Raw genomic sequence first — 27,620 nt, 5'->3', positions numbered from 1 at the left:
AAAATAAACTTAACCTACTCAACCTTTCTTCATAGCTAGCACCTTCCATACCAGGCAACATCCCCGTAAACCTTCTCTGCACCCTCTCCAAAGCATCCACATTCTTATGGTAATGTGGCGACCAGAACTGTACACAGTATTCTAAATGCAGCCGAACTAATGTTTAAGTGGAAGCTATTTTCCTAACAGATAAGCTAATATCCAATTTCTACAGCAGATACCATTCTGTCCAGAGGCAGAAGTTGAACTAGTGTCCTGGCCAATAATCTCCCTTAGCAACAAAACCAAAAACAAATTAACTGGCATTGTTGTTCGACAGAGCTTGCTGAGTCTATTTGCCTGTTGTAGCTGCCAAATAATAACTCTGATTGTACTTTAGCTCACAGGTTATCAAGCTGGAATCTTGAGAACACATCACTAAAGTACATGGAGGTTGTCCAGAGAAGATTTATCTTCCTTTGCATTTTTTTTAGGTTTGAGTTACAGATGGAGATAAAAACTTTCAAAATGATCCTTACCACCAGGGGGCACTCTAGTGTCATTAAAAAGCACCAATTTGACTGATGTCCTGTTTAAGGCATGAACAGATGAAGCTATCTTGTACAAAATGCTTTTGCCAAATCTATCGATGAACTGCTCACACACCCACAATGAATGAAAAGCTTCTGTTGCGTTGCAAATGTGTTGGGCGTGGGCCCTGAATTAGGCTCAGACAGTTGTGGGTTCAATCCCAACTCCCCAGACTTTGCATATGTAACCCCCCCATTCAGTGCAATATTGAGGCAGTTGTATGTGGCTGGGGTTGTTGCATCTTGAATGAGACGTTTAACTGAGTTCCTGCCTGCCTTTTTGGTGGTGTAAAATATTCTGCAGAATTGTTTGCCAAAATCACACTGGCAGCATCAGTAAAACAAATTACAATGTGTTGAAAAAGTGTCACTTCAAGCGTTAACTCTGCTTTCTCTACATGGATGTTGACAGACCTGTTGAGTTTCTCTAGCAATTTCTGCTTTTGTTCCAGATCTCCAGTATCCTCAGTTCTTGGTTTTATTGAAACAAACTAGAGGCTTGCTGCACCATTTTTTGCATGACAACTGTGACCATGCTTCACCCCTATAATAAAGATCTTTATATTGTCCTAAGGTTCTGAGAGACATTAATGGAAGCTTTTCTTTCTGTAAATCTACATCAAAGGTGAAATACATATAGACTGCAGTCCCAGGAGGTAGCTAAGGTTGAAATGAACAAAAATTGGAGAGTCGTGGGTTAAAATATACTGACAAATATTTAAATCAATTGTGAGACAAGAGAAATTGGAGTTAATCTCCTCACAGCAGGGAGATTTAACAGAAGGGTTTGAATTCATGAGGGGTTTTGACAGGTCAAATAAGGCAAAACCTTTTAGACAGGATGGAAGTTTCAGTAACCACGGGATGCAGTTTTAAGATAATTGACAAAAGGACAGGGTGGGTGGAATGAACAGAATTTTTATGCAGCAAATTGTTAGGTTCAGGAACACACTGCCTGAAAGAGTGGTGGTGAGCAGTTCACATTTTCCAAAGGGAATTAAATAGGTGCGTAAAAAGGAATATTCTGTACGGCTTTGGCAAAGGATAAGGGAAGTGAGACTGATTCAATAGCTTTTTCAAGGAAGAAAGTTTTTTCAAAGTTAGCCCTATATACCTCCCTCAGTGTTGTAAGATCCTTTATGGTGTTTTTTAGGAATATCTTTCATTTTACAGCTCCTTCATTGTAATAAAATGTTAGGGGAGCTACACAAGAGTACATCGTATACACGACAGAGAAACAGATTGTTCAGACCAAGACTCTTTTCTCATCCAAATTTATTATCATATCACTATATTCCCCTCGATTTCAGATACTGAAAAAGAAGCTGCTGGAAAAGCTCAGCACCTTGAAGAGAAATCAGAGTTACCATTTTGGGTCCGGTGACTCTTCCTCAGAACTGATGATGATGAGAAAAATGCGGTTTAAATGCAGAAGATAGGGTCAGGGGAGGGGGTAAGGAGTAAACGGTAGGTGGGGATAGAGCTCAAAGAAAGAGAAGAACAGTTAGACAGACAAGGAGTGGGTAACGATCTGCCTGGGAGAGTGAATAGCTGTTAATGGAGACTGTTAGTGGCTAACAATCGGTAGTGTGTAGTGGCAGACTGTGTGATAACAAGGCCTGGTGTATGGGGTGGGGCACTGAGGCATGGGTAGTTCAGACCCTAAAATTATTGAACTTGATATTGAGTCCAGAGGCTGCAGGGTCTCCAAGCGGAAAATGTGGTGCTGTTCTTCCAGGCAAAAGTGAGGACTGCAGATACTGGAGATCAGAGTCAAGATTAGAGTGGTGCTTGAAAAGCACAGCAGGTCAGGCAGCATCAGAAGAGCAGGAAAATTAACATTTCGGGCAAAATGTTGAAGGGTTTTAGCCCGAAACGTCGATTTTCCTGCTGTTCTTTCAGTCCGCTCTGAGTTTCACTGGAGCACTGCAGCAAACCTGAGACAGATGTTGGCCAGGGAATACGGTGGTGTGTTAAAGTGGTGGGCAACTGGAAGCTCAAGGTGGGAAGAACGTAGGGGTTCTGTGAAATAGTCAACCAGTCTACGCTTTGTTTCCTCAATGTTGAGGAGACCACATTGTGAGCAGCACAAGCTGGAAGAACAGCACCTCATTTTCCACCTGGGGACCCTGCAGCCCTCCAGACTCAATATTGAGTTCAATAATTTTAGAGCCTGAACTCCCCCAGTCTTAACCCCCAACTCCACACGCACAAGGCCGTGTTATCACACAGTCTGCCATTACACACAACCTATTGTTGGCCACTAACAGTCTCCATTATCACCTATACACTATCCCAGCCTGATTGTTATTCACTCCTTTGGCTGTCCAACCACTCTTCTCTCTCTTTGGGCTCTATCCCCACCTATCATTTATTCCTTACTCCCCGCCCCCCCCCCCGCCCCCCTCTCAATCTTCTGCATGTAAGCTGACATTTTCCTAACTACCATCAGTTCTGAGGAAGGGTCACCTTGGCTTGAAATGTTAACTGGTCTGTTGCCACAGATGCTGCCAGACCTGCTGAGCTTTTCCAGCAACTTGTGTTACAGCTTCTGTAGTTCATTTGGTTTTTATTTAGTATTCCCTCAGATACTTGTCTACTTTTCCTTTAGTGCATTTAAATTATTCACTGTGGTGTTTTCCCAGATGACTACTGCTGGAACTTTGTGGTATTTGCCATCTCTATCAGTATGTAATACGAGGGAGGGTTGTTTGAGGTAGTTCACTACCATCAATCCTCCATTTTCTTTGTTTGTCTTGTGCCTATCTGGTAATTAGTGATACAGGATACACCACCATAGAATACCCAGAGAGGAGAAACCATTCTGAGGTAACAAGGTGGTTTACTGCATGATTACAGTTAAGTACAACTACACTTGGTTAGGTGTAATTACTTGGACCTTATGGAGATGTTACAGATATTTTTTGATATGTCACAAGTACCTAGGTACAGTGAAAAGTTTTGTTTTGTGTGTACCACAGGCAGATCATGCCATACAAAGTGCATTAGGGTAATAGAGCAGAGTGAAGAATACTATGTGATGAGAGAACGTGCGCAAAGAGCGAGGCCAACACTAAATTTGAAATGCCTGTCTAGAAGTCCTTCTCCCTGCCACCAACTGGATTCATTCCTCTCATTGACCAACCAGGTCATACCCTCTTCCTGTTTTCATTTATCCTCATTTCACCACTCTACCCCCACTACCCACTTTATCTGCAGCTCCCCTTACATCCACCCCCAAGTCCTGAAGAAGAGTTACACCTGAAATGTTGACTTCTCTTCACCTCCTGATGTCGCCTGGCTTGCTATGTTCTTCCAGCCTCCTGGCAGCATATCTCAGAAATCCAACAACAGCGGGGAAGAAGCTGCTCCTGAATTCTTCAGTCCGTGTGTTCAAGCTTCTATATCTTCAGCCCGATGAAAGAGTTTGGAACAGATTATAGCCAGGGTGGAAAGGGTCCCTGACACATCTGCTCCCTGCATATAATTAGGGTAGAACTCCCTGTCTCCATCGATGGACTGTGTGTGACAGCAGTAGAATGGATGGAGCCAATGTAACTTGATCATGACCCCTCCCAGATCCTTTATCTAACACAAAATTCACTTCAACTACTCTCCAGTTTAAGAAGTTTCTTCACTCTCTTTGGGTAAAACGTTTTGATGAATTCCTTATTTGATTTATTGGAGATGGACCGAAAACCCAAGTCAATGTTTGGGAAAGTGATAAAAGTATGGTCAAATTGATTGTTTGGATGGAATGTTACACAATCAGCACAAAGTTGCATTGAAGAGAAGATTAGTAAGTGACGTCCCAGGGAATGCTAACTTCAAGTAGCCACGCCGATAACAAACCATGGCCAGAAGAGGATAATTAGTCTGAATATTGGTTGGAACATCTGAAGGTGAAGCAGTATAGCAAGGAATGCTGGGAAGATGGGAGGCCAAAATTGAAAGTTTGCAACCATGGAATGGACTGTAGGGTTAAACTAGAATATAGGGGTTTGACCAGGCAAAGGTTACGGAGAGATTCATAAACTAGGGCAAGGACAGTGTAGAAGGCAAATTTCCTGCTCTCGATCATCATCTGATGAATCTTTCCAGATTTCGAGGAGGACTAGATCGGGTTTCCAAGGTTGAATAGGTAAATGTGAAAAATCAAGTACAATAAGAGATCACTTGACCAGCTGAAGCCCATCTCTAAGATAGGCTAATCCTTCACTCTACTGCCCAATGTTAACTTATATCCAGAGTGTGACCCTCATAGAAAAATCTATCCTTCCAGCAAGGGCAGGGGAAGGGAAGGAATTAAGGAGGAAGGGAACACAAATGAAGGCCAAGTTACTATTAAGGATATTTCTGAAGGGGAGTAAGGAGGTGATAAACTAGGAGTGTTTTGAAGAACATGAGAAAGAGAAATAAAAACCGTAGAAACACCTTGTGGAGTATTTAACCCTTTGGATCTGCCATTTGTTAAAGAGTAAGCCTGATGAGATAATGGCCTGAACTACTAATCTCCACTTAACACAACGTCTATTAAAAATCTGAACTAATTCAGCCTTGAATTTAAAGCCTCGGCCTCCACTGTCCTGGTGAAGAGAATGCCAAACCCCAGTGACCTTCTGAGAAACAAAATTCTTTCTCATCTCCACCTTAAACAGGGGGCCCTTAACTTTGAGACGGAACCCCCTGGTACTAGATTCCCCACAAGAGCAAAGGGTTCTTACACCATGTGGCTTGCTAAACCCTACAGAATCCTATACATTTCAACAGATCCCCTCTCATTCTTCTAAGCTCCAAAGAAGATTGTATGCTGATTTTTGAACTGTTCCTGAAGTATTTCCTGAGGGCATAGATGAGTCAGCCTAATGGCGAAATGACGAGTGCAGGCAGAGAGTCAGAATCTAGAACTGGAGGTGAGGGCTTGTAGTTTCAGAAGATTGGTGAGATAAGGACGATCCAGATGTACTTTCAACATTCTGACTCAACTGAGGGACAATTATATGTGGGAGGTACACCACCAATGCAAATTAATGTCAAAAAATGTAAGTGAGAAAGAAAGGTAGGTATTGATTTATGCAGAGCCTTTTATGACATGAGAACATTCCAAAGTGCAGGAAGAAGACGTTTCCAACATACAAAAAAATACTGTGCAGTTAAGTTAGATAAGAAATGAATTTAGCAGTTTTCAGATATATGCACCTTTGAAAGTGAGATTACATTGAATTCCAATTCATTTTACAGATCATCTAACATGACCAATCACTACAGATTGACCCACCTGCTGATTTTCAGTTTGAATTATTTATTCCATTTTAGCATGAATAACTAAATTCTTCTTTGACTGTTTTACTAGAATCATTTGCCCGTTGCAATTTGGAGCCATTCAACTCCTGACCTCGTTATACCCTTGGATCAAACATGGACAAAACAGCTGAATTCCAGAGGTGAGGTGAGAGTGACAGCCCTTGACATCAAGGCTGCATTCAACTAAGTACGGTATCAAGGAGCCCGAGCAAAACTGGAATCAATGGGTATCAGGGGGCAAACTGTCCAATGGTTGGAGTCATAACTGGCAGAGAGGAAGATGGTTGTGACTTTTGGAGGTTGGTCATCTCAGCTCCAGGACATCTCTACAGGAGTTCCCCAGGGTAATGTCCTTGGTTCAACCATCTTTAGCTGCTTCATCAATGACCTTCCCTCCATCATAAGGTTAGAAGTGGGATGTTCGACGATGATTGCACAATGTGATACCGAAGTAGTCCATGTTCAAATGCAACAAGATCTGGACAATATCCAGGCTTGCGCTTACAAGTGACAAGTAACATTCATGCTGCACAAATACCAGTCTATCACCATCAATAAGAAACAATCAAATCACCAGTCCTTGACATCACTGAATCTCCCATTATCAACATCCTGGGGGTTATCAGTGACCAGAAACTCAACCGGATTCACTACATAAACGCAGTGGCTACAAGAGCAGGTCAGAGGCCAGAATACTGTAGTGAGTAACTCACCTCCTGACTCCTCAAAGCCTGTCCATCATCTACACAGGACAAATCAGGAGTGTGACGAAATACTTTCCACTTCCCTGGATGGGTGCAGTTCCAATAACATTCAAGAAGTTTGACGTCATCCAGGACAAAGCAGCTCTTCCGATTGGCACCCACATCCACAAACCCACTCCGTCCAACATCGACCCTCAGTAGCAGCAGTGTGTACTATTCACAAGATGCACTGCAGAAATTCACTGAAGATCTTTAGAAGGCACTTTCCAAATCCACAACCTCTTCCATCTAGAAGGACATCAGCAGCCAATATATGGGAACACCACCACCTGCAAGTCCCATCCAAGCCACTTACCACCCTGACTTGGAAATGTATCGCCATTCCTTCAGTGTTGCTGGGTCAAAGTCCTTGAATTCCCTCTGTAAGGGCATTGTGGGTCAATCCACAACAGGTGGACTGCAGTGGTTCAAGAAAGCAGCTCAACACCACTTGCTCAGGGGGAACTAGGGATGAATAATAAATATTGGCCCAGCTAGCGATGCCCACACCATACGAATGAGTTAAAAGAAAAGCTCCTCAAAGCATGAAGGAAAATATTATATGAAGCAGTAGTTGTGATGACTGTGAACAGAAATTGTGTGAAGTGCAGTGGGGGAATGGGTGGTTGTAGTCGTATAAAAATGACAAAGCCTTAGTCATAGAAGCACTAACCATTTCCAATCTTGTGTGACTGAACAAGGATGTGTTTGTGAAAACACTGTGGACTATTCACAACATCTCAGTGCTGGTGAAAGGTCATTGCTTGACTGCAAATTGTGCAGTTCTGTAGCTTTTACAAGAATTTCCCAATGAGTTAAATAACCAGTTAATCTGCTTTCAATGGCTTGGTTGCACAATAAATGTTGACCAGGGCCATCGGGAGATCTTTGCTCCTCTCCCTCAAAGTAATGTTCTTTTTTTATACCCCTGAATAGGCCTCAGTTTAATGACTGATCACTGACTATGCAGCACTCTCTCAGTACCGCATTGAAGTATCAGCTCAGGCTATGAGTTGGGGCTTGAACACACAAATTTTAAGTCTAGGAGTGTGTTATCATTGAATTAAGTTGCCACATTAAACCTGGTGGCAGATCACGTCTCTAGGCTCAGAGTACGTCTTCACTATGAGCAGGCATCCATCCATTCATTCCCACTGAATAAAGCCCAGATAGCTCCCATGTAACTGTGACATACAGAACCAGGAAATCCCAGTTTTGTATCCTCCTTTACCTCCTGGTCAGTACTGAAGTGCCTGATCTGTGCCCCAGGCCTCTGTTGTAATGGCAGAGTTACCTTGAATTGGCCAATGTACCAACTCTGACCGTTAAACTGTGAATCCCGATGGATGGTGTATTTGTGGGGGGGCACAGCGCCAGGTTCCACTCCTGTGCTAGGTGCAAAAGCTACAGGGATCCCGACACTCAATCACATTTCATGCATGGGGAGGGGTCATGCAGATGAGGTGTTGGATCACCAACTGCATGCTTGAAACCCATAGGCTGGGAGTGCCAGACTGTAAGGAGAAAATGAACAAAAAGACAGTTACATTTTCTAATGTTTCATCCCTTCTGGTATTATTTACATTAATCCCAGGAATATGCTGTCATTATTTTGTCAATGACAACACAAACTCTCTTGTGCTGGGTATAATTACAAATTGCTCATCTCTCACAGCACTGTTAGTGGTGGGGATTACATTAAATGGCTCTGTTAAAATCTGGTTATGATAGTGATGATGATGGAGATGTGAGGAAATTACATCTCGGTACTGTCCAATGAGTCTATTGAAAAAGTACAGCCTGGATAAAGTACAGCCACTGTGTTACTTGCTCTGTTAAATGTCAGACCTTTCGTCTGTCTTAGCTTTGAGAGGTTTGATGTGAAAGTTATTGAAAGATTGAGTAATATCAGGCATTATTTAATGTAGGCAACGGAAGCCTCACCAGTCATCTGGAGAGTGTTAGAGCCCCTTGGCTGCATATTTTCAAGAGAGCCTGACAAATAACAACATTGTGGGGCCTCTAGCAAATACGGGTGCAGTGCTGGAGGATTGGAGGGTGGCTAATGCTGTGCCTTTATTTATGAAAGGCTGTAAGGAGAAGCCTGCGAATTATAGACCTGTGAGTCTGACATCAGTGGTGGGTAAGTTGCTGGAGGGGTTTCTGAGAGATAGGATTTACATAAAACATTACAACGCAGTACAGGCCCTTCAGCCCCTGATGTTGTGCCGACCTGTGAATCCAATCTAAAGTCCATCTCACCTACACTATTCCATTATCATCCATATATTTATGCAATGACCACTTAAAAGTTGGTAAGTCGACTACTGTTGCAGGCAGGGCATTCCACACCCCTACTACTCTCTGAGTAAAGACTTGCATGTGGAAAGACAAGGCCTGACTAGGGATAGTCAGCATGGCTTTTTGCATGGGAAACCGGGTCTCACAAACTTGATGTGACCAAAAAGATTGATGAGGGTAAAGCAGTAGATCTTTCCTACAGCGACTTTATTAAAGCTTTAACATGGTAGACTGATTAGTAAAGTTAGATCACATGGGATTCTGGTAGAGTTTGCCAAATAAATACAAAATTGGCTTGGGGGTAGAAAAAAAAGGCGATGGTGGTGAAGGGTTTTTTTTGGACTGGAGGCCTGTGACCAGCAGTGTTCCACAGGGATCAGTACTGGGTCCACTTTTGTTTGTCATTTATAGAAATGTTTTGATTGAGAATTTAGGAGACATGATTAGTAAGTTTGTGGATAACACTAAAGTTGATGGTATAGTGACAGTGAAGAAGGTTATCTCAGATTACAGAAAGATCTTGATCAATTGGGTCATCAGGCTGAGGAGTGACAGTTGGAGCTTAATTTGGGTAAATGCAAAATATTGCATTTTGGTGAAATGAGCAAGGGCAGGACTTAATGGTAGGACCCTGGGTAGTGTTCTGGAATAGAGACACCTAGGGATTCAGGTACATAGTTCTTTTAAGCAATGTCGCAAGTAGACCTTTCTTCACTGGAGCATAGGAGGTTGAGGGGTGACCTTATCGAAGTTTATAAAATCATCATGGGCATAGATTAGGTGAATAGCATAGGTCTTTTCTCTAGGGTGGAGGTGTTCAAAACTAGGGGACAAACCTTTTAAGGTGAAAGGAGAAAGACTTAAAAGGGACCTGAAGGCCAGCATTTTCACTAAGAGGGTGGTACGTATGTGGAATGAACTGCTGGGGGAAGTGGTAGATGCAGGTATAGTTACAACATTTAAAAGGCAATTTAGACAGGTATACAAATAGGAAAGGTTCAGAGGAATATGGGTCAAATGCAGGGAAGTGAGACCAGTTTAATTTGGGATTATGTTCAACATGGACGAGGTGGGCCGAAGGGTCTGTTTCGGAGTTATATGACTCTATGACCGATCATGAACTTAACTGGGCAGCAATAGACAATTCCTAGGAACAATGACCAATGCCCTCCCTCCTAAGGAACTGCTGACCAATCAGAGGCTAGGCTTGATGTAGAGAGGTTGTTTCCCCTTGTTGGGTACAACTAGGATTGGAAAGCATCATCTCAGAGTAAGGGGTCGTCCATTTAGTTCAGAGATGAGGAAGAATTTCTCTTCTGGGAAAACAGTGAGGCTGGATTATTAAAAAATATTCAAGACTGAGAAAGGCTATAGGAAAAAGGTAGGAAAGTGGTTTTGAGTTTATCAGATCAACCATGATCTCACTGAATGGTGGAGCTTGACTTGGTTGGCTCAATGGGTGACTTTTGTTGGGTTTATGACCATTTTGACTTACTCAACAGCACCTGTGTGGAGGTAGTGGCTTCCAATGGTAATGTAGCCACCTGAGTGTGGAGTTTAATTGCTAACACCCCACCACCCTCAAAAAGATTTGCTTTTCAGGCTTTCAACAAGGCAAGTTCCCCAAGATTTGAACCCCCTACACATCCATTAATTGCCCTCTTAAGTGCCTTAATTGGCAGTGGGGAATGAAGCCTGTGATCTCTGGACCTAGTTGGGACAACGGCAGGATGTCAGAAAGATCTTTATGTTCCACCCTATCTCTAAATTATAAGGCTCCTCAGAATCATAGAATCCCTACAATGTGGAAGCAGGCCATTCAGTCCACTGAGTCCACACCAACCCTCAGAAGACCATCCCAGCCAGATCCCTGCCCTACCACATCCCTGTAACCTTGCATTTCCCATGGCTACTCCACCTAGCCTGCCCATCTTTGGACTGTGGAAGGAAACCCATGCAGACACAGGGGGAATGTACAAACTCCACTCAGACACAGTTGCCTGAGGCTGGAATCAAACCCAGGTCCCTGACACTGTGAGGCACCAGTGCTAACCACTGAGCCACCGTGCCACTCCAAAGTGAAAAAGGAAGTCTTTAAAATTCCAGCCCAAGATATGGAGAGAATCAAAAGCTGCATACAGTCAGGAAGAAAGAAGGTGGAGGGAATAAGTCATTAGACCTTTTTAGAATCTCTAAGATGCAGAAACAGGCGATTCAGCCCAACAAGTCCACACCAACCCTCCGAAGAACATCCCATCAAGACCCCTATCCCGGTTATCCTACATTTTGCAAGGATAACTCACCTAATGTACACATCCCTGAACATTATGGGGCAATTTCCCATGGCCAATCCACCTAACCTGTACATCTTTGGACTGTGGGAGGAAACTGAAGCACACCTACGCAAACAGGGAAGAATGTATAAACTCCACATAGTCGCCCCAGGATGGAATCGAACCCAGTTCCCTGGTGCTGTGAGGCAACAATGTTAACCACTGAGCCACCATGGAAGTAAAAAGGGAAGTAAAAACAGAGAGAAGGAAGGACAGTCACATCTATTAGACAGCAGTGGTGAGGGAAAAATAGAAAATAATGGTGTATGGATGGGAGGGCAAAGGAGGCATAGAGGATAGGAGAGGCACATACAGAGAGGACTAGTCAGAAAGGCATCAGCCACAGAGGGAGAGAGGTGGAAAAGATGAAATCACAAGAAAAATCTTTAGTGTGAGTGTCTAATGGCCAGGCTGGAAAGGTTGGATTTAAACAAAAGGAGGGATTTGTAAACGTTCTGTTGCCCAAAGCAGCAGGAAATGCTTTCAGTAATGACCTCATTACTCACTTTGTTCTCACATAATAATTGCTATGATCACCATCATTTCTTAAAATCTCTGCACAGAACACTCTGTGCTGAAGCCTCATTTGTGAATTATGTATTCAGACATTTCTTCCAAGCATATTTTATGTAAAAAAAAAAGTATTGGATATTTACAGAAAATGTTATTGAAAATAGAAAGCACATATCTCACTGGAGCCTGAAGACATTCCATGCCAATACAACCACAATTCCCCTGTTTCCCCCCGCCCCCACCACCTACTCCCAATACTGTCCCCCCCGCCCCCCCTCCCCCCCGCACCCTCTCAATATTTCATTTGACTGGAGAACTGTACAGTGTGGTATTGAGTCACAAAGACCAGAAATATCCCAAGTTCGATCCCTGGTTGGTGCTAAGAAAGGCAAGCTCAGTCAGGGTAGGGCATAACACTTGATTTCAATGCCCCTTGTGCCAGGAGATGGCAGGGGCTATTCCGATCATGGATATGCCTCTCCAAGTCACTAACCAGCAACTCTCACCCCTTTCTGCGTGAACGCAAGATGTCAGATGAAGCCACGCTGATGATGTCCTCATGAAGAAACAAGCAGCCTAAAATACAGCAGTGAGGCTGGCACACATGCCCAGTTGGGTGATGTATAGAGAATGGCAGGGGCTTGTTGTGTTGTATTGAGGAGGAGAGGGGTGGCAGACCCACAGGAAGAATAAGATTAATTCCACATATTCCCCAAGTTAAATGAGTGAACACAGCCTTACACATGTGAGTTCAGTGACATTCATGATCCAATTCACCACAATGTTTGAAATAGAGTCCCAGGAAATGAGTTTGCCAACAGCTCTGGCCTGTAATTATATCACAGCCAGACTCGGAGCTCTGCGCTGTATTCAATTCAGTATCGTAGGCAAGGTTAACTGAAATGCTTGTTGACATTCCACTAAGATTAGCCTTCTTCGTTATCCCCACACAGATTTGTTTTCCTTTTCACTGCCGTGCTTCAGGCAGCTTGCCTGTGGTCCAGTCACAGTGTTTGTACCATCACAGGAAACTGCAAGGAGAGATGTTCAGCCCCTTTAATTGGCAGCTTGTGGCTCGTGTAGTGGTTTATGACCTCTGGAATACTGTCAAACGGTGGGCTGTTCTGGCCGAGAATGTACTTGCAGTCTTTTGTTTTGCTGAATTTCATATGCATGTATCCTTGGCTGCTTCTGCAGAGAAAAAGAAAGGTGCCAAAAATAAGGATGAATTAGAAGTTACAAATTAGGAGTGGGGCGAGGGTTATGAAGTGGTGGATAGCATCAGCTGAACAAGAAAAATCTACACCTTTCTTGTTGGTAAACTGAATAGCAATCCCAGAAACATTAAATATATGTACATTCAAACTGTGTTTGTCATCATTTCCAGTGCACTTTGAATTGTGGCTGAATTGACCTTTAGTATATTACAAAACAAGGCAATTTACACAAGAGCTGGTCACACATTTGGCCTGGAGCCTCCCTGATGTTGCTAGTGAAAGTGAAGGCCAGGGATAGCTTGTGATGTAAAACCTTTTGGAAATCATCCTCATCACTTGCTTTCCTAACTATTTTTGTGTCATCTACAGATAGTCCATTTACTTCTATCATCCAAGTCATTATCGTAGTTGTGGTCCCAGCACTGCTCCATGTAACACTCAACTAGCTACAGATTGCCATCTGTAAATTTGTCCTTTATCCCACATCTCTGGTTTCTAAGACAGGGACCATATTGGGCGTTTTTTGGAAACCTCTGTTATTCAATAGCCTGTTAACTCTTGCTATGAGTAACATTAACTTAGATGATTTTAGATTTGACACTGGTTATACATTAGACTCAGGATTAGAGTAGTGCTGGAAAAGCACAACAGGTCAGGCAGCATCCAAGGAGCAGGAAAATTGACATTTCAGGCAAAAGCCCTTCATCAGGAATAACATTCCCGATGAAGGGTTTTTGCCTGATTTTCCAGCTGCCTGACCTGCTGTGCTTTTCCAGCACTACTCTAATCTTGACTCTAATCTCCAGCATCTGCAGTACCCACTTTTGACTGGTTATACATTACCTGACTGAAGACAAAGTAAAGGACAATTGGTTAGCCAATTCTCTATACAGGCTAATGTATTACCCGCAACGCTCTTGTGAAGTAGGTAAAAACAAGGACTGCAGATGCTGGAAACCAGAGTCTAGATTAGAGTGGTGCTGGAAAAGCACAGCAGGTCAGGCAGCATCCGAGGAGTAGGAAAAATTGACGTTTCAGGCAAAAGCCCTTCAAATTGAATGCCTGGAGAAGGGGAAGGTCAGATTGGAGGAGGCTGGAAGATTTGTCCACTTTAGCTAGAGCGGTATGTGTCCAGGAAATCTCACACCAGAAAAGGCAGTCTGACATTAAAAGTTTCCCATTTGGGAAAGGAAAAGCTCAAACTCTTGGAGATAAGAATAAGTTTGGATCACTTAATGTCTACTTAAAGGGCAACATCGCTTCTGGCAGAAAGTGGGTTCTTCAGCTGTGTTAAATACTTTGTTCTGATTCTGTTTAAAGTATCAATGCTTTAGGATTTAGGCATTGGTTCATTTAATTTTTTTGTTCCAGTAAAAGTTTTAAAACATAAAATCTCCTCGTGTTGTCCACTATTAACTGGAAATTTGAATGTCTTTTCAAAATTATTGGTCTCTATGGAGATGATAACACTATGCATCAGGCATACTTGTAGGATATCTTCCCTCATTCACAAGAGGCATAAAACCATATAAAGTATAATAGCCCTTAGGGGGTCAATATCAAACTACTTGACCATTCTATTAACTCTACCAGTAGAGTCATAGAGGTATACAGCATGAAAACAGACCCTTCGGTCCAACCCATCCATGCCGACTAGATAGCCCAACCCAATCTAGTCCCACCTGCCAGCACCCGGCCCATGTCCCTCGAAACCTTTCCTATTCATATACCCATCCAAATGCCTTTTAAATGTTGCAATTGTACCAGCCTCCACCACTTCCTCTGGCAGCTCATTCCATATACGTACCACCCTCTGTGTGAAAAGGTTGCCTCTTAGGTCTCTTTTATATCTTCCTCCTCTCACCCTAAACCTATGCCCTCGAGTTCTGGATTCCCGACCCCAGGGAAAAGACTCTGTCTCTTTATCTTGTCCATGCCCCTCATAATTTTGTAACCTTCTATAAGGTCATCACTCAGTGTCCGATGCTCCTGGGAAAACAGCCCCAGAGTCCATTAAACCATTAGGGTACTATGGAAAAATTCCATTGTGTCACAGAGTCACAGAGATGTACCTTGCTGCCTTTTGGTATGGGTAGGTCCACCAGCTCATTGGCACCACTGTTTTGCCAAATAACAGTTTGTCAAAGTGGTGCTGGTCAGCATTACAGTTAAATGATATCATTCATCATTCTTCTGATTTTATTTTGTTGGCAATAAAGTCAAATAGATGGACAAGAAAGAAAAACATTGGATAAACTTATTTTGTAACCACAACTTCTTTCAATAATTAAAAAGTAATCATGCTGAGTTCCGAGCATGCGGGAAAGTGGCCCTGTACATATATAAGACAGCGACCATACTGAGTGTTTTTGGAAATTTCTATCATTCAATAGCTTATTAACTCTTGCCACTAATTCGGGAGGATATATAAAATAGCTGACTTTAAATTTGTAACTTGTTACACCTTGAAAACAATGTAAAGGAGAATTGTACCATGTGTAAAATGGGTGGCTAGTTTGGTACTGGTCATCGTCCAGAGTTAAAATTACCATTCAATCCACCCACACTTTCTGATCTTACTTGAAAAAGCACAGTCCCTAAATGGGTTGCTGAGAGTTATGTAACAGTCCTGAATTTCAGTCTCCATTGGTGGACTTGGTATAGGCTATATCTGCTTATATATGACTCCAATTAAGCAAAATAAAAACATTTGCAACTTCAAAACCAAAGTGCACAACAGTATTTCATTATTGTTGACTGGTATCAGAATTTAAAACAACAATAGTTCAAACTAAACTTGTGTAAACATGGACTTCATTGTAATTAAATTTCAATGACAATCAATCCTGAAATTCTATAAGTTTTATCATTAGGACCCTTATTACATGGAACCAGATTCAAAGTTTTACTGTACAATTGCTCACTTTATTCACCAATATACTCCATAGTGACTGCTGTCATATTGGGGGAAGGTGGCATCATCTCCACATTGGTAATGATTTGGTGAAGGGGACTCTCTGGGATTTGTAGAACGCAGACAATTATAATTTTTATTGATTTTAATTGGGATGCAATGCACAGTCCCCCAGTTGGGAGATCTAGTGGCTTTATCAGTTTAGAATGCGTTAAACACCTTGATGAGTTTCCACATGTATTAGACACCTGACTAACCAAAGGGAATTATTTCTAATGCTTTTCCCTTGCCATCTTTCATCTTGGTGGCAGGAGCAAGTATACAAAGTCACCATTTGTTGGCTTGAAAGCTGGCCTCATATATAATGGCTTGTAAGTTGCCTAGTACAACACTGCTTGTGCCAATAAACCGCCTCATCAATTTGGAAGGGTTACCATTGTATCTACATAAATTTATAACTGTTTTCCAGGCACAGAGAAGCAGTAATGAATGTCCAAAGGTGAGGTGATTAATACTTGCAGCTGCAACTGCTAATTTCTTCCTCCGATTACATATAAAGAAATAGAAAAAAAGGCCAACAATTGAAACATTACAGTGTTTGGAACCGCCTACCTACTGTGTGGTGCGACTTGTTTGAATATTTCTCTGTTGCAGTTGGTGAACAATGATATAAATATGTTGACTGAAGTGAAGGGGCAATCTGCTGTACATGGTATCTACAGAGAAATCACAACTGTTATAAAGGGACTGCATTTATGACTTTACTATAAAGAGCATTAAGTGGAAACCTTCCCCTGAGAATGCCCAAACTTGGCTGCAGTGAAGTGACCATAGATTTGAGTCAATCCACCTGCTCTGCTTTACCCCATCCAGTACAAGGGAAAATCCAATTTTGTGGAAATAGGAAAAAGGAATTATCAGTTGCAGCTGACAGTATTAATCACCTCATCTTGTGGCATTCACCACTGCTTACTGCTTCATTTGACCTTCTCTTCCACTCCTTTCACCCTTGATGATGGACTGGACTGTGAACATGTACCACTTCACCTGAAAAAGATTTCAATTCAAGAGAACTCAAATGCCTGCCCCATTCATTCTCTGAAGCAAAGCCTCCTTTACCCTTTAACGGAAGGGGACTATCATTTGTACTCAATATTCCTGGGCAACAAAGGTGCAAAATCAGGCACTAAATCCTACTGCAATACACTTTTGGAATACTGTGTTCAATTCTGCTCTCCCTGCTATAGAAAAGATGTTGTGAAACTAGAAAGGGTTCAGAAAAGAGTTACAAGCATGTTGCCAGGGTTGAGCTACAGAGAGAGGTTGAATAGGCTGAGGCTATTTTCCCTGGAGCGTCAGAGGCTGTGAGGTAACCTTATAGAGGTTTACAAAATCATGAGGGGTATAGATAGGGTAAAATGCCAAGGTGTTTTTCCCAGGGTAGGGGAGTCCAAAACTAAATGACATAGGTTTAAGTTGAGTGGGGGCATTTTCAGGCAGAGGATGGTATGTGTATGGAATGAACTGCCAAAAGTGGTGGAGGCTGGTATAATTACAACATTTAAAAGGCATATGGATGGGTATATGAATAGGAAGGGGATAGAAGGATATGGGCCAATTGCTGGCAAATGGGACCAGATCGGTTTAGGATATCTGGTCAGCATGGACAAGTTGGACTGAAGGGACAGTTCACGTGCTATACATCTTTATGACTCTAAACCTAATCTTATCCCACTTCTGACCAGCATTGAGTAATCCATATTGAAGAGCAGAGCACAAGGGTATATGGCATATTTTAAGATAGGATGGACTGAACAATGATCCATGATCAAGTAGCCTGACAGGACTCTCTGTCAAGATTGCCCTTGGGTGAGCTTACCTTAAAATATTGTCAGCTCTGGAACCACAACCTGGTATGAAACAGTGGGTTCAGAAAAAAAATGGCAATATTATTGATGCAAAGGAAGAAAATGAAATGTAACTGGAAAGTTAATGAATTATGAAGGCTAATGCTTTGGAAATTAAATGGATATTTATAGGATCTATAATTAAGCACCACAACTTGTGTCAAATTAAGTATTAGTCTGCCATTGATAGTTCAGTGAGGGTTCACTGCAAGTCTTATAAAGGATTAGTAACGAGCAGGGATTTAGAGATTCATTCTAAATAAACTTGTTAATGCCTGTCTCAATCAGCACACAGGGGATCTAGCTAGAGGAGCTTACTCACTTGTACATGGACCTTTATGATTGCTAGCTTTATTCCAATTATCTGGGATTTTATTGTGTGGGACAACCGGGTCTTAGTTGACAAAGAAAACATACCTATGCTTTGAATTTGATAACATTTTAAGATGAATAGTACAACAGTATTCCCTGCGCTTGTGAGGTTATTTGTGAGGATCATCCATTTAAAACTATAACTATAGAACAAGCAGAGGGGTTATGGCATGCAAAGATTTGAGGGAGGCATCATTACACTATTGATGGGAAGTTACATAGATATACGAAACAGAGGAAGATACAATGATCATGGGAAGGGTGCATAATGAAAGGAATAGTTTGGGTTGCAGTAGTTGAAAAACAACGGTTCACTAATGTCTTTAAGGGAGGGAAACTGCTGTCCTTACACGGTCTGATCTACATGTGACTCTAGACCCACAGCAATGTGGTTGACTTTTAACTGCTCTCTGGGCAATTAAGGGTGGGTTATAAATGCTGACATAGCCAGACACACCCATGTCTTTTGAATGAATAAAAAATCCCAGCATTTTCAAGAATTGTCCAATAACTTGTCTGCTGTAACTCATGTCAGTGACAACTCAATTAATGGCACTCATTCCTGTGAACCAGTTGGTCGTACTTAGAGTCAGAGAGATGTACAACATGGAAACAGACCCTTCAGTCCAACTTGTCCATGCCGACCAGATATCCTCAATTAATCTTGTCCCATTTGCCAGCACTTTGTCCATATCCCTCTAAGCCTTTCCTATTCATATATCCATCCAGACGCCCTTTAATGTTGTAATTATACCAGCCTCCACCCATTTCTCTGGTTGCTCATTCCATACACGCACTATCCTGTGCTTGAAAAAGTTGTCCCTTAGGTCCCTTTTAAATCTTTCCCCTCTCACTTTAAACCGATGCCCTCTATTTCTGGACTCCCCCACCCAAGGGAAACGACCTTGTTTACGTACCCTATCCAGGCCCCTCGTGATTTTATAAACCTCTATAAGTTCCATTTCAGGTGATGTTGTACTGAAAGTCCATTTGCCCTCTCAAGTGTTGTAATAATTCCCAAGTCAGAAGAGTACAGACATTCACTTTATATACCCTGGACAACATTTACCTCTCAAAATTCATTACTTAAATTATATGGTCATTTATTTAAATTCTGTTTTTGTTAGTTGCTGTGCAGCGATCAGCTACCCTGTTTCCTATATTACAATTTTTATAAATATTGTACGCAGGATGTGACATCACTGGCTGTTATTACCCAGCTCTAATTGCCCTTGATGACATGTTGCTTTCTTGAACCACTGCAATCCATTAGGTAGGAGATAAACCCACAGTGCAGCTAAGAAAGGAGTTCTAAGATTTTAACTCAGTGATAATGAAGCAAGGCTAATATATTGCCAATTTACAGTGGGATGTGACTTGGAGGGAAGCTTGTAGGAGCTGGTGTTTCCATGTATCAGCTGTGCTTGCCCTTCAAAGTGGTAGAGATCATGGGTTAAGAAGGTTCTATTCAAGGAGCCAAGATGAGTTACTGCAGTGCATCTTGTAGATGCAATCATAACTATATCTCCTAAGAGCTTCACTTGTTGCTAACCTCTGGAATGAACTCACGTCATTAAACATATTGTACAAACGCTTTTCCTATCTTCAAAGCACATTAGATAGATCATTGTAGAAACAGTAGGATGTATGGAAGGTCAGCATTGCTGGTCAGATTTGTCCATGTCAGGTGTATTGAGTTCTCTCATGCTACTGTCCTGGAACATTTCCACATTGACTTTGTAACATAAAACTAAATCAGTATTTTGTTGGAAATTAAAGCTAACTCTCTTAGTTAATTATAAGTTCACCATATTACACTGGAGGACAACAATATTGGGGAGGAGAGAGATGTAGTGGGAATGTTAATAGATGAGAAACCAAGAGCCACAGGATGATGTTCTGAGGCCTAACTATGGCAGATAGTGGAATCTGAAATCAATAACGTCTGGAATTAAAAGCTTAATGCCAATCATGTAGACACTATCAATGCTGCCAAAATCCACCTGGTTCACTAATGTCCCTAAGGAGAGAATTCTGTCTTCTTTACCTACTACAAAGGAACCCAAGAACAAGAGCAGGTCATACAGCTCTTGAGCCTGTGACCTTTGTCTTAAGAATTTATCTATCGCAGATTTAAAATTAGCAACTGATCTAGCATCTATTACCATTTGAGGAAGAGAGTTCCAAATATTTACCACCTTTTCTTTGTAGACGTGCTTCCTCACATTTCTCCTGAACTGTCTGGCCCTAATGCTCAGACTACGTTTCCTAGGTCTGGAATCGCCAACCAGTGGGAAATATTTTATCTTTATTACCCTGTCTTTTTCTATTAACATTTTGAAGACTTTGATCATATCACCCCTTAACCTTCTAAATTCAGAACAGGCCTATGCTGTGTATTCTTTCCTCACAACCTGAAATCCAGGTATCATTTTTGTAAAACTAGATTGTATCTCCTCTTAGGCCAATATATCCATTCTAAGGTGTGATGCCCAGATCTGCTCACAGTGGGGTCTAACCAGGGTCTTGTATCACTGTAGCCTAAATTTTGCACCCTTACACTCAAGTCCTTTGCTGGCTTTATAAAGGCCAACATTCCATTAGCTTTTTTGATTATTTTCTGCATCTGTTCATGGCATGGCCTACAAGTGACTCCAGACCTATAGCTCTGTGGTTGACTCTTAACTACCCTCTGGGCAATTAGGGATGGGCACTAGATACTGGTCTGGCCACCAACATCCACATCCTATGAACAAATATTTATTGGATAAACTAGAAACAGACACGGTTCTCTTAAATGGGTAAAAACAATGACTGCAGATGCTAGAAACCAGATTCTGGATTAGTGGTGCTGGAAGAGCACAGTAGTTCAGGCAGCATCCGAGAAACAGTAAAATCGATGTTTCGGGCAAAAGCCCTTCATCAGGAATAAAGGCAGAGAGCCTGAAGGGTGGAGAGATAAGCGAGAGGAGGGTGGGGGTGGGGAGAAAGTAGCATAGAGTACAATGGGTGAGTGGGGGAGGGGATGAAGGAGATAGGTCAGGGAGGAGGGTGGAGTGGATAGGTGGAAAAGAAGATAGGCAGGTAAGGCAAGTCATGGGGATAGTGCTGAGCTGGAAGTTTGGAACTAGAGTGAGGTGGTGGAAGGGGAAATGAGGAAGCTGTTGAAGTCCACATTGCTGCCTTGGGGTTGAAGTGTTCTGAGGCGGAAGACGAGGCGTTCTTCCTCCAGGCGTCTGATGGTGAGGGAGCGGCGGTGAAGGAGGCCCAGGACCTCCAAGTCCTCGGCAGAGTGGGAGGGGGAGTTGAAATGTTGGGCCACGGGGCAGTGTGGTTGATTGGTGCGGGTGTCCCGGAGATGTTCCCTAAAGCGCTCTGCTAGGGGACATCCAGTCTCTCCGGTTCTCTTAAATGACCGAATTATCAATTGAAGACCCGTGTGGAGTATAGAGTGGTTTTTGATTTCCTGGTTTGTGCCAAATTAGCTGATCTCAGTCAGGAGAATGTTCTATTAATTTAAAAATCCTGGATCAGGAAGCAGAGACAAAGAGCTCAGTCTTGATTTCTCTGTGCTAAACCTACCGAACAACACATGGGACAGCAGGGTTAATTGGAGCTGCGACTCTGACCTTCTAGGATACACAAGGAGAAATGTATCCAAATTTATCCCTTTGCAAAAGACAAGATATAAATTGGATAGACTGTCTGGTTATTTGCATTCTTGAGCAAGTTTAAGAAGCTGACCATAAATTGAATGAATTGAACGGGTAAGTATACGGTGGGCCATTCAAACCCAAATTTATGATAGTTGCTCCAAGCTATTCTGAATCATTCAACTACATAATGTCCAGGGATAACATTTTCAGTATCAGCTTTCCTTTTTTGTTTCTTAAATTGGTTTTGTTATGGTTTCCAAATGGCTATTACTCAATCGATGTGTAGTCCCGTTGCTTTAGACAGCTCAATCATGAATTCACTGCTCATCCAACACGTGTTAACCATGGTCCATAAAAAGGCCATGCTGGGAGCATTTTCCAATTCTGCAACACAGGGATTTTATCCAACACTCATATTGGAGCAGTATAAAAAGAAAGTGTATCGATTTTTTAGCAAAAACAGTGGAGAAGAATATATAATCTTGCTATGCAGGAGGGTGAAAACATATTTTTTGAAAATGTGACTCTTTCTTTGGCAGGGAAGAATCGTGCATGATGTGAATCTGAATTCTGCTGCTCCCAGTTCTTGCTCTGCAATTGTCTAACTTTATTTTCAAATTAAGAAATCTAAACCCTATTTTTAAACCATAGCTGCATGAGTGCTTGCTGTCAAAGAGAGCCCTCTCACACATGCCAATTACTTGCATTTAAAGTATTCTTGGAATCTTCTCTGCATTTATGAAACACAAGTGGCAGAGGGGAGGCAGAGAAAGAACAGCAGCTGGGGTTGAGAGCAAAGCAATCCCAGATACCGGTACAAAATAAATCATGTACCATTAATATTTAAATCTCTTCAACATTTCATGCATAGAATGTAATTGAACATTAGGTAAAATCAAGGATCATAGCTTACACAACAAGTCAATACCTCCTTGATCTTTCACTGTAATTATGTATTTTGCATTTCATAGGGTTTAATCTGAGTTTCCATTTTGACCTGTCAGCTCTTTCAGTTGCTCACTCAGCTTTTGCTAGATTTCAGAGGTGCTGTTCTTTAGTTAAGACATGAAAGTTGAGGTTTAGGTGGAGCTAAACATGGTATTTTGTTGAAGGGGAGCAGGGAGCTCTGGCCAGTACACTGCACACTTACCCCTTAAGTGCAGCAGACAAATATCAATTATCTGGTTATTGCCATTTCTCGGGACTTGCTGTACCTAAATTCGACTGTTGCATTTCCTACATATTAACAATGTCTTTGGCTGTGAAGCATTTTGGCACATCCTAAGGTCGTGAAAGACATTCCGTCAATTCAAACCCATTTTCCTGCTTTAACCATATGCTACACAGACCAGGAATGGCCTTTTATGCTCTATTAATGATTCACAACTAGGATTAGGGTGGGAGTATTATGGTTGTCCTCAGTGAGGTGGCAGAGAGAGACTAGACCTGAGGGAGATCATTAATGGTCAGGGCACAGCAGCTCAGCAGTTAGTATTGCTGCCTCACAGCGCCTGGAACCCGGGTTTGATTCGGGCTTTGTAGTGGCTGTGCAGAATTTGCACATTCTCTTGTGTCTGTGTGGATTTCCTCTGGCTGCTCCTCTTTCCTCCGACAGTCCAAAGATGTGCAGGTGAGGTGGATTGGCTCTGAAGCGACCAGGGATATGCAGTCAAGATAAGATTAGCCACAATAAATGGGGATAGGGTGCGATGTTCTTTGGAGGGCCAGTGTAGACTCGATGGGACTCTCTGCACTGTAGGGACTCTATGAATGGTAAAATAAAGTAAAAGCAGAAACATATGCTCTACTGACAATTGGAGTAGTGATGTTGCTGAGAGATGGGCCTTGGTCCAACAGCAGCATAGTCTCACAGCTGAAGAATAACTAACTATGGTATCTAAGAAATGGGTTGCTAATACTTGTGGTTTTTACACCCCAACAAGGAGGTGAATTGAGTTAGTTGAGTCTTTTATGACTGAAGCTATAATAAAATGTTTAAACTAACAACAAACAATAAGCAGCAGTGTAAATGAATATTGTGGAGATGGTAGTTATGCTTGAGCCTAAAATTGATGTTCAAATGCTCAGAGTATGGATGATACAATCTGTATTTAGAACAAGGCTTTGGACAGAAGTCGTGTCTAATGGAGCTGACTCAATGTACATCACTATAATTCAGCACGTAATTAGATTGCACACAGTCCCCCAAGTGTACACTTTTAATCATTAATCCTTCAATAAAAATACAGAAAACATAAACAATCTTTCCACTTCCCTCCCCCAACTCATCATCTCATTAGTGCATTGGTGTCACTCTGTAGAGTTATTACTACCCTTGGGGGAAATAGGAGGAGGAGAGAGTGAGTGGAGCGGTGAGAAGGATTTGATCTGACAAAAAAAAAGGGGTTTGTTGAGCTCAATATTTTGATCTTATTTTATACACTGTCCTATCCATACTGGCTGTAACCTCGGAGCAATTTCAGAAGTATTGTACAGCCAAGCATGGGTTAGCTCCTCATCCAATCAGACACTGACCTGATGTCTCGAAGCTGGTATTTCCTAACGGAGTTCGCTATTGGGAGCAGGGACACTGATGCTAACATGAACAGATGGTACAACTGGGTACTGAATGCATTTCAAGTTTAGCACTGTGTCAGGAAATGTACTTAGCAGTGGAACTATTTAGATGAATGACCGACAGTCTTGACTCACTCTTAACTCTATCAATGAAGATTCACTCAATTTATGAAAGTGGAAGGTGGAGCCTCATGAGAGATTTGATGGAAACAAAATTAGGCAACAACCTGGATTTCACAGTAATGTCACAGTGCAGAAGGAGGCCATTTGGCCCATCATGCCTGCACTTGCTCTACAAAAGGGGTGACACAGTGGCTCAGTGGTTAGCACTGCTGCTTCACAGGACCAGGGACCTGGGATCGATTCCAGTCTTGGGCGACTGTCTGTGTGGAGTTTGCACATTCTCCATGTGTCTGCGTGGGTTCCTCCCGGGTGCTCCGGTTTCCTCCCACAGGCCAGGTGAATTGGCCATGCTAAATTGCCCATAATGTTAGGTGCATTAGTCAGGGGTAAATACAGGGTAGGGGAATGCGTCTGGGTGGGTTACTCTTCAGAGGGTCGATGTGGACTTGTTGGGCTGAAGGGCCTGTTTCCACACTGTAGGAAATCTAATCTAGATCCAATGCCCAGCCTTTTCCCCAAATCCCTGCACACCATTATCATCCAAAACAATATCCAACATCCTCTTGAACGCCTCAATTGAACTTGCCTCCATCATATTTACTGGAATTTCTCCTCAAAGCCATTTGTGCTGGAAATGCACTGAAATTTAGACTAGGTGGTATGTCAATCTCATCAACAGGAACATACTTTCAAATTTCTTGTGAACTCACTTCAGAATTTGAAGTGGAAAACAAGCACGAATGCAGTGACATCAATATGTCAAAAAATGTTTGTTACTTTTAGCCGTGATACCTTTCCCTATGTCCCTCTGGCCTCTGTTGCTTCTCTGCCATTAATACACAGAGCAAAGGAATATGGCCACTGGGTATTGGGGTTGTCAACACTCCAGAATTGACATGGAATTAAAGATTAATTTGCTAGATGCTACTGCAAGCAAGCCAAGAAAGAAAATCATAAGGGCATTAAAAATTGATTTTCAATTCCTTTCTAACGCTTTTGTTCATTTATAAAACAAAATGGAAAAGTGAGAAAAATAAACTGTTTGACTGAGTGGGCCAGTCGGGAAATAATTAAACTTCTGGGAATGTACTGAACTAGAATCAGAAAAACTGCAGAGAAGACTTAGTCTTTCTCAGCACATGGGGGCAAGTGTCCTAGAAACAGAAACACATTGTAAAATGCCTTTGTGATGGAACGATTTCCTATGGTAAAAGGTGACTCAAGAATGCCAAGATGCTTCCATGTCGGTGGCACAGTGGTTAGCACTGCTGCCTCACAACACCAGGGACTCAGGCTTGATTCCAGCCTCAGTTCTCACGTTCTCCCTGTGTCTGCGTGGGTTTCTTCCCAGTGCTATGGTTTCATTCCACAGTCAAAAGATGTGAAGATTAGGTGAATTGGCCATGCTAAATTGTCCCATTGTTTCCAGGAATGTGCAGTGAAGGTGAATTAGGCATTGTAAATACAGTGTTATGGGAATAGGGCTGGGTCTGTGTGGGATGCTCTTCAGAAGATCAGTGCAGACCCGATGAGCCGAATGGCCTCTTTCTGCACTGTTGTGATTCTCTCTCTGATTTTATAATCCAGCCACTCACAATAGAAAAAAAACCTTGCACTTATGTAGCATTTTTCCTGACTGCTGGATGTCTCAAACACTTCGCGACAGACAAAAACACTGCAGATGCGGGAATCCAAGATAGACAAGGAGGCTGGAAGAACAAAGCAAGCCAGGCATCGTCAGGAGGTGGAGAAATCAACATTTTAGGTGTAACCCTTCTCCATTCCTGCTCCATTTCACAGCCAAGCAAATAGTTTTTGAAGTGTTGTCACTGCTTTCATGTAGGAATTGGGGCAGCCAATTTGGAATTCACAAACGACAACAATCTATTTTCTTGAGATGCTGTGGGATAAATGTTGGCCAGGACTCGAGAGGTTGAAAGGCCTGGCTTGTGCTGTATGATTTTACGTCACTTGGAATAATTCCCAAAATTCCTCTATGAAATGGTGCTGTGGCTCTTTTACATCCACTTAGGAGAGTAGCGGGAACCTCAGTTTGAAAGCTGGCAGCTCCTTCAGTACTTTTCTAGCGTCACAGCCCTGGCATTTGAGCCTGGGCCTTGAATCCAGAACATGGTGATTCAGAGACAAGTCTGTTACCACTGAGCCACAGCAGACAGTCAATCAAGCTGAATTTGCTGAGTTTCAGCTACAGAAGCAGCAGATATAAATGTGCCAATGGAGAGTGGATTTCTAGATTTGGCAGAAACTCAATCCCTTCCTGCCATCACCTCTACCTAGCAATAATGATACCATCTGCCACCTTCCTGAAGTACCACTTATAATACAGTAGAAATGATGCCAAAGGGATCCTTCAAAATGACCAAATTAAAAAGTAGGTTACAGAGGAGCTGTTCCCATTCCAACAGAATGGAAGCAGACTCTTGGTATCTGAACAACTGGAGGCTGATGAAAAATCATTTTATTATGAACCCAAGCCATTGGGATAAGATCAATAGGGGTTAAGCAGATGGTGCACGTTACTTCAGCATGTGCAGTAAACCATCTGCAAGAATTAAGAAAGACTTGGCATTTATGTGGCATCAGAGAGAAGCTAGTTGACTAGGAGGGATTTGCAATAAGCAGCTTTGTGCAATATTCATAAGCTGGCGTTTCTGAAAGCTCTAACCTTAGGGATGGACAGCAGTGGACCAGACCTTTCATGTGAGCAATCTCCTGGCCTGAGTGGTGACAGCTGAAAGCTAAAGTGAATGAATCAGTCCGTAGAACAACAGGAGGCATGAAGCCATATTTGCCTTCCAGTTATTGTCTCCCCTGGGGAAAGGGGAATGCTGCAACCGTAACCCATGGACCTAGAAGGTGCGAAGGTAGATAGAGTCATAGAGATGTACAGCATGGAAACAGACCCTTCGGTCTAACCTGTCCATGCTGACCAGATATTCCAACCCAATCTAGTCCCACCTGCCAGCACCCGGCCCATATCCCTCCAAATGCTTCCTACTAATATACCCATCCAAATGCCTCTTAAATGTTGCAATTGTATCAGCCTCCACCACTTCCTCTGGCAGCTCAT

At 42.3% G+C, this 27,620-nt stretch overlaps 1 protein-coding gene across 3 annotated transcripts in view; it reads right to left on the bottom strand.

Moving 5' to 3' along the window:
* Nucleotides 1-12,049: 12,049 nt before the first annotated feature.
* LOC140494547 (SH2 domain-containing adapter protein F-like) overlaps nt 12,050-27,620 on the bottom strand; it is a 293,506-nt gene continuing 277,935 nt past the window's right edge. For all 3 annotated transcript variants that reach the window (XM_072593833.1, XM_072593835.1, XM_072593834.1), the window contains one exon: nt 12,050-12,954. In XM_072593833.1, coding sequence (XP_072449934.1) covers nt 12,768-12,954 — 187 coding nt within the window. In that variant the 3' untranslated portion in view covers nt 12,050-12,767. The remainder of the gene's footprint in view (nt 12,955-27,620) is intronic.

The sequence above is a fragment of the Chiloscyllium punctatum genome, chromosome 24 (genome assembly GCF_047496795.1).
Source record: "Chiloscyllium punctatum isolate Juve2018m chromosome 24, sChiPun1.3, whole genome shotgun sequence".
Taxonomy (NCBI): domain Eukaryota; kingdom Metazoa; phylum Chordata; class Chondrichthyes; order Orectolobiformes; family Hemiscylliidae; genus Chiloscyllium; species Chiloscyllium punctatum.
Note: the sequence above shows the minus strand (reverse complement) of the source record. Positions and strands in the feature narration are given on the sequence as shown.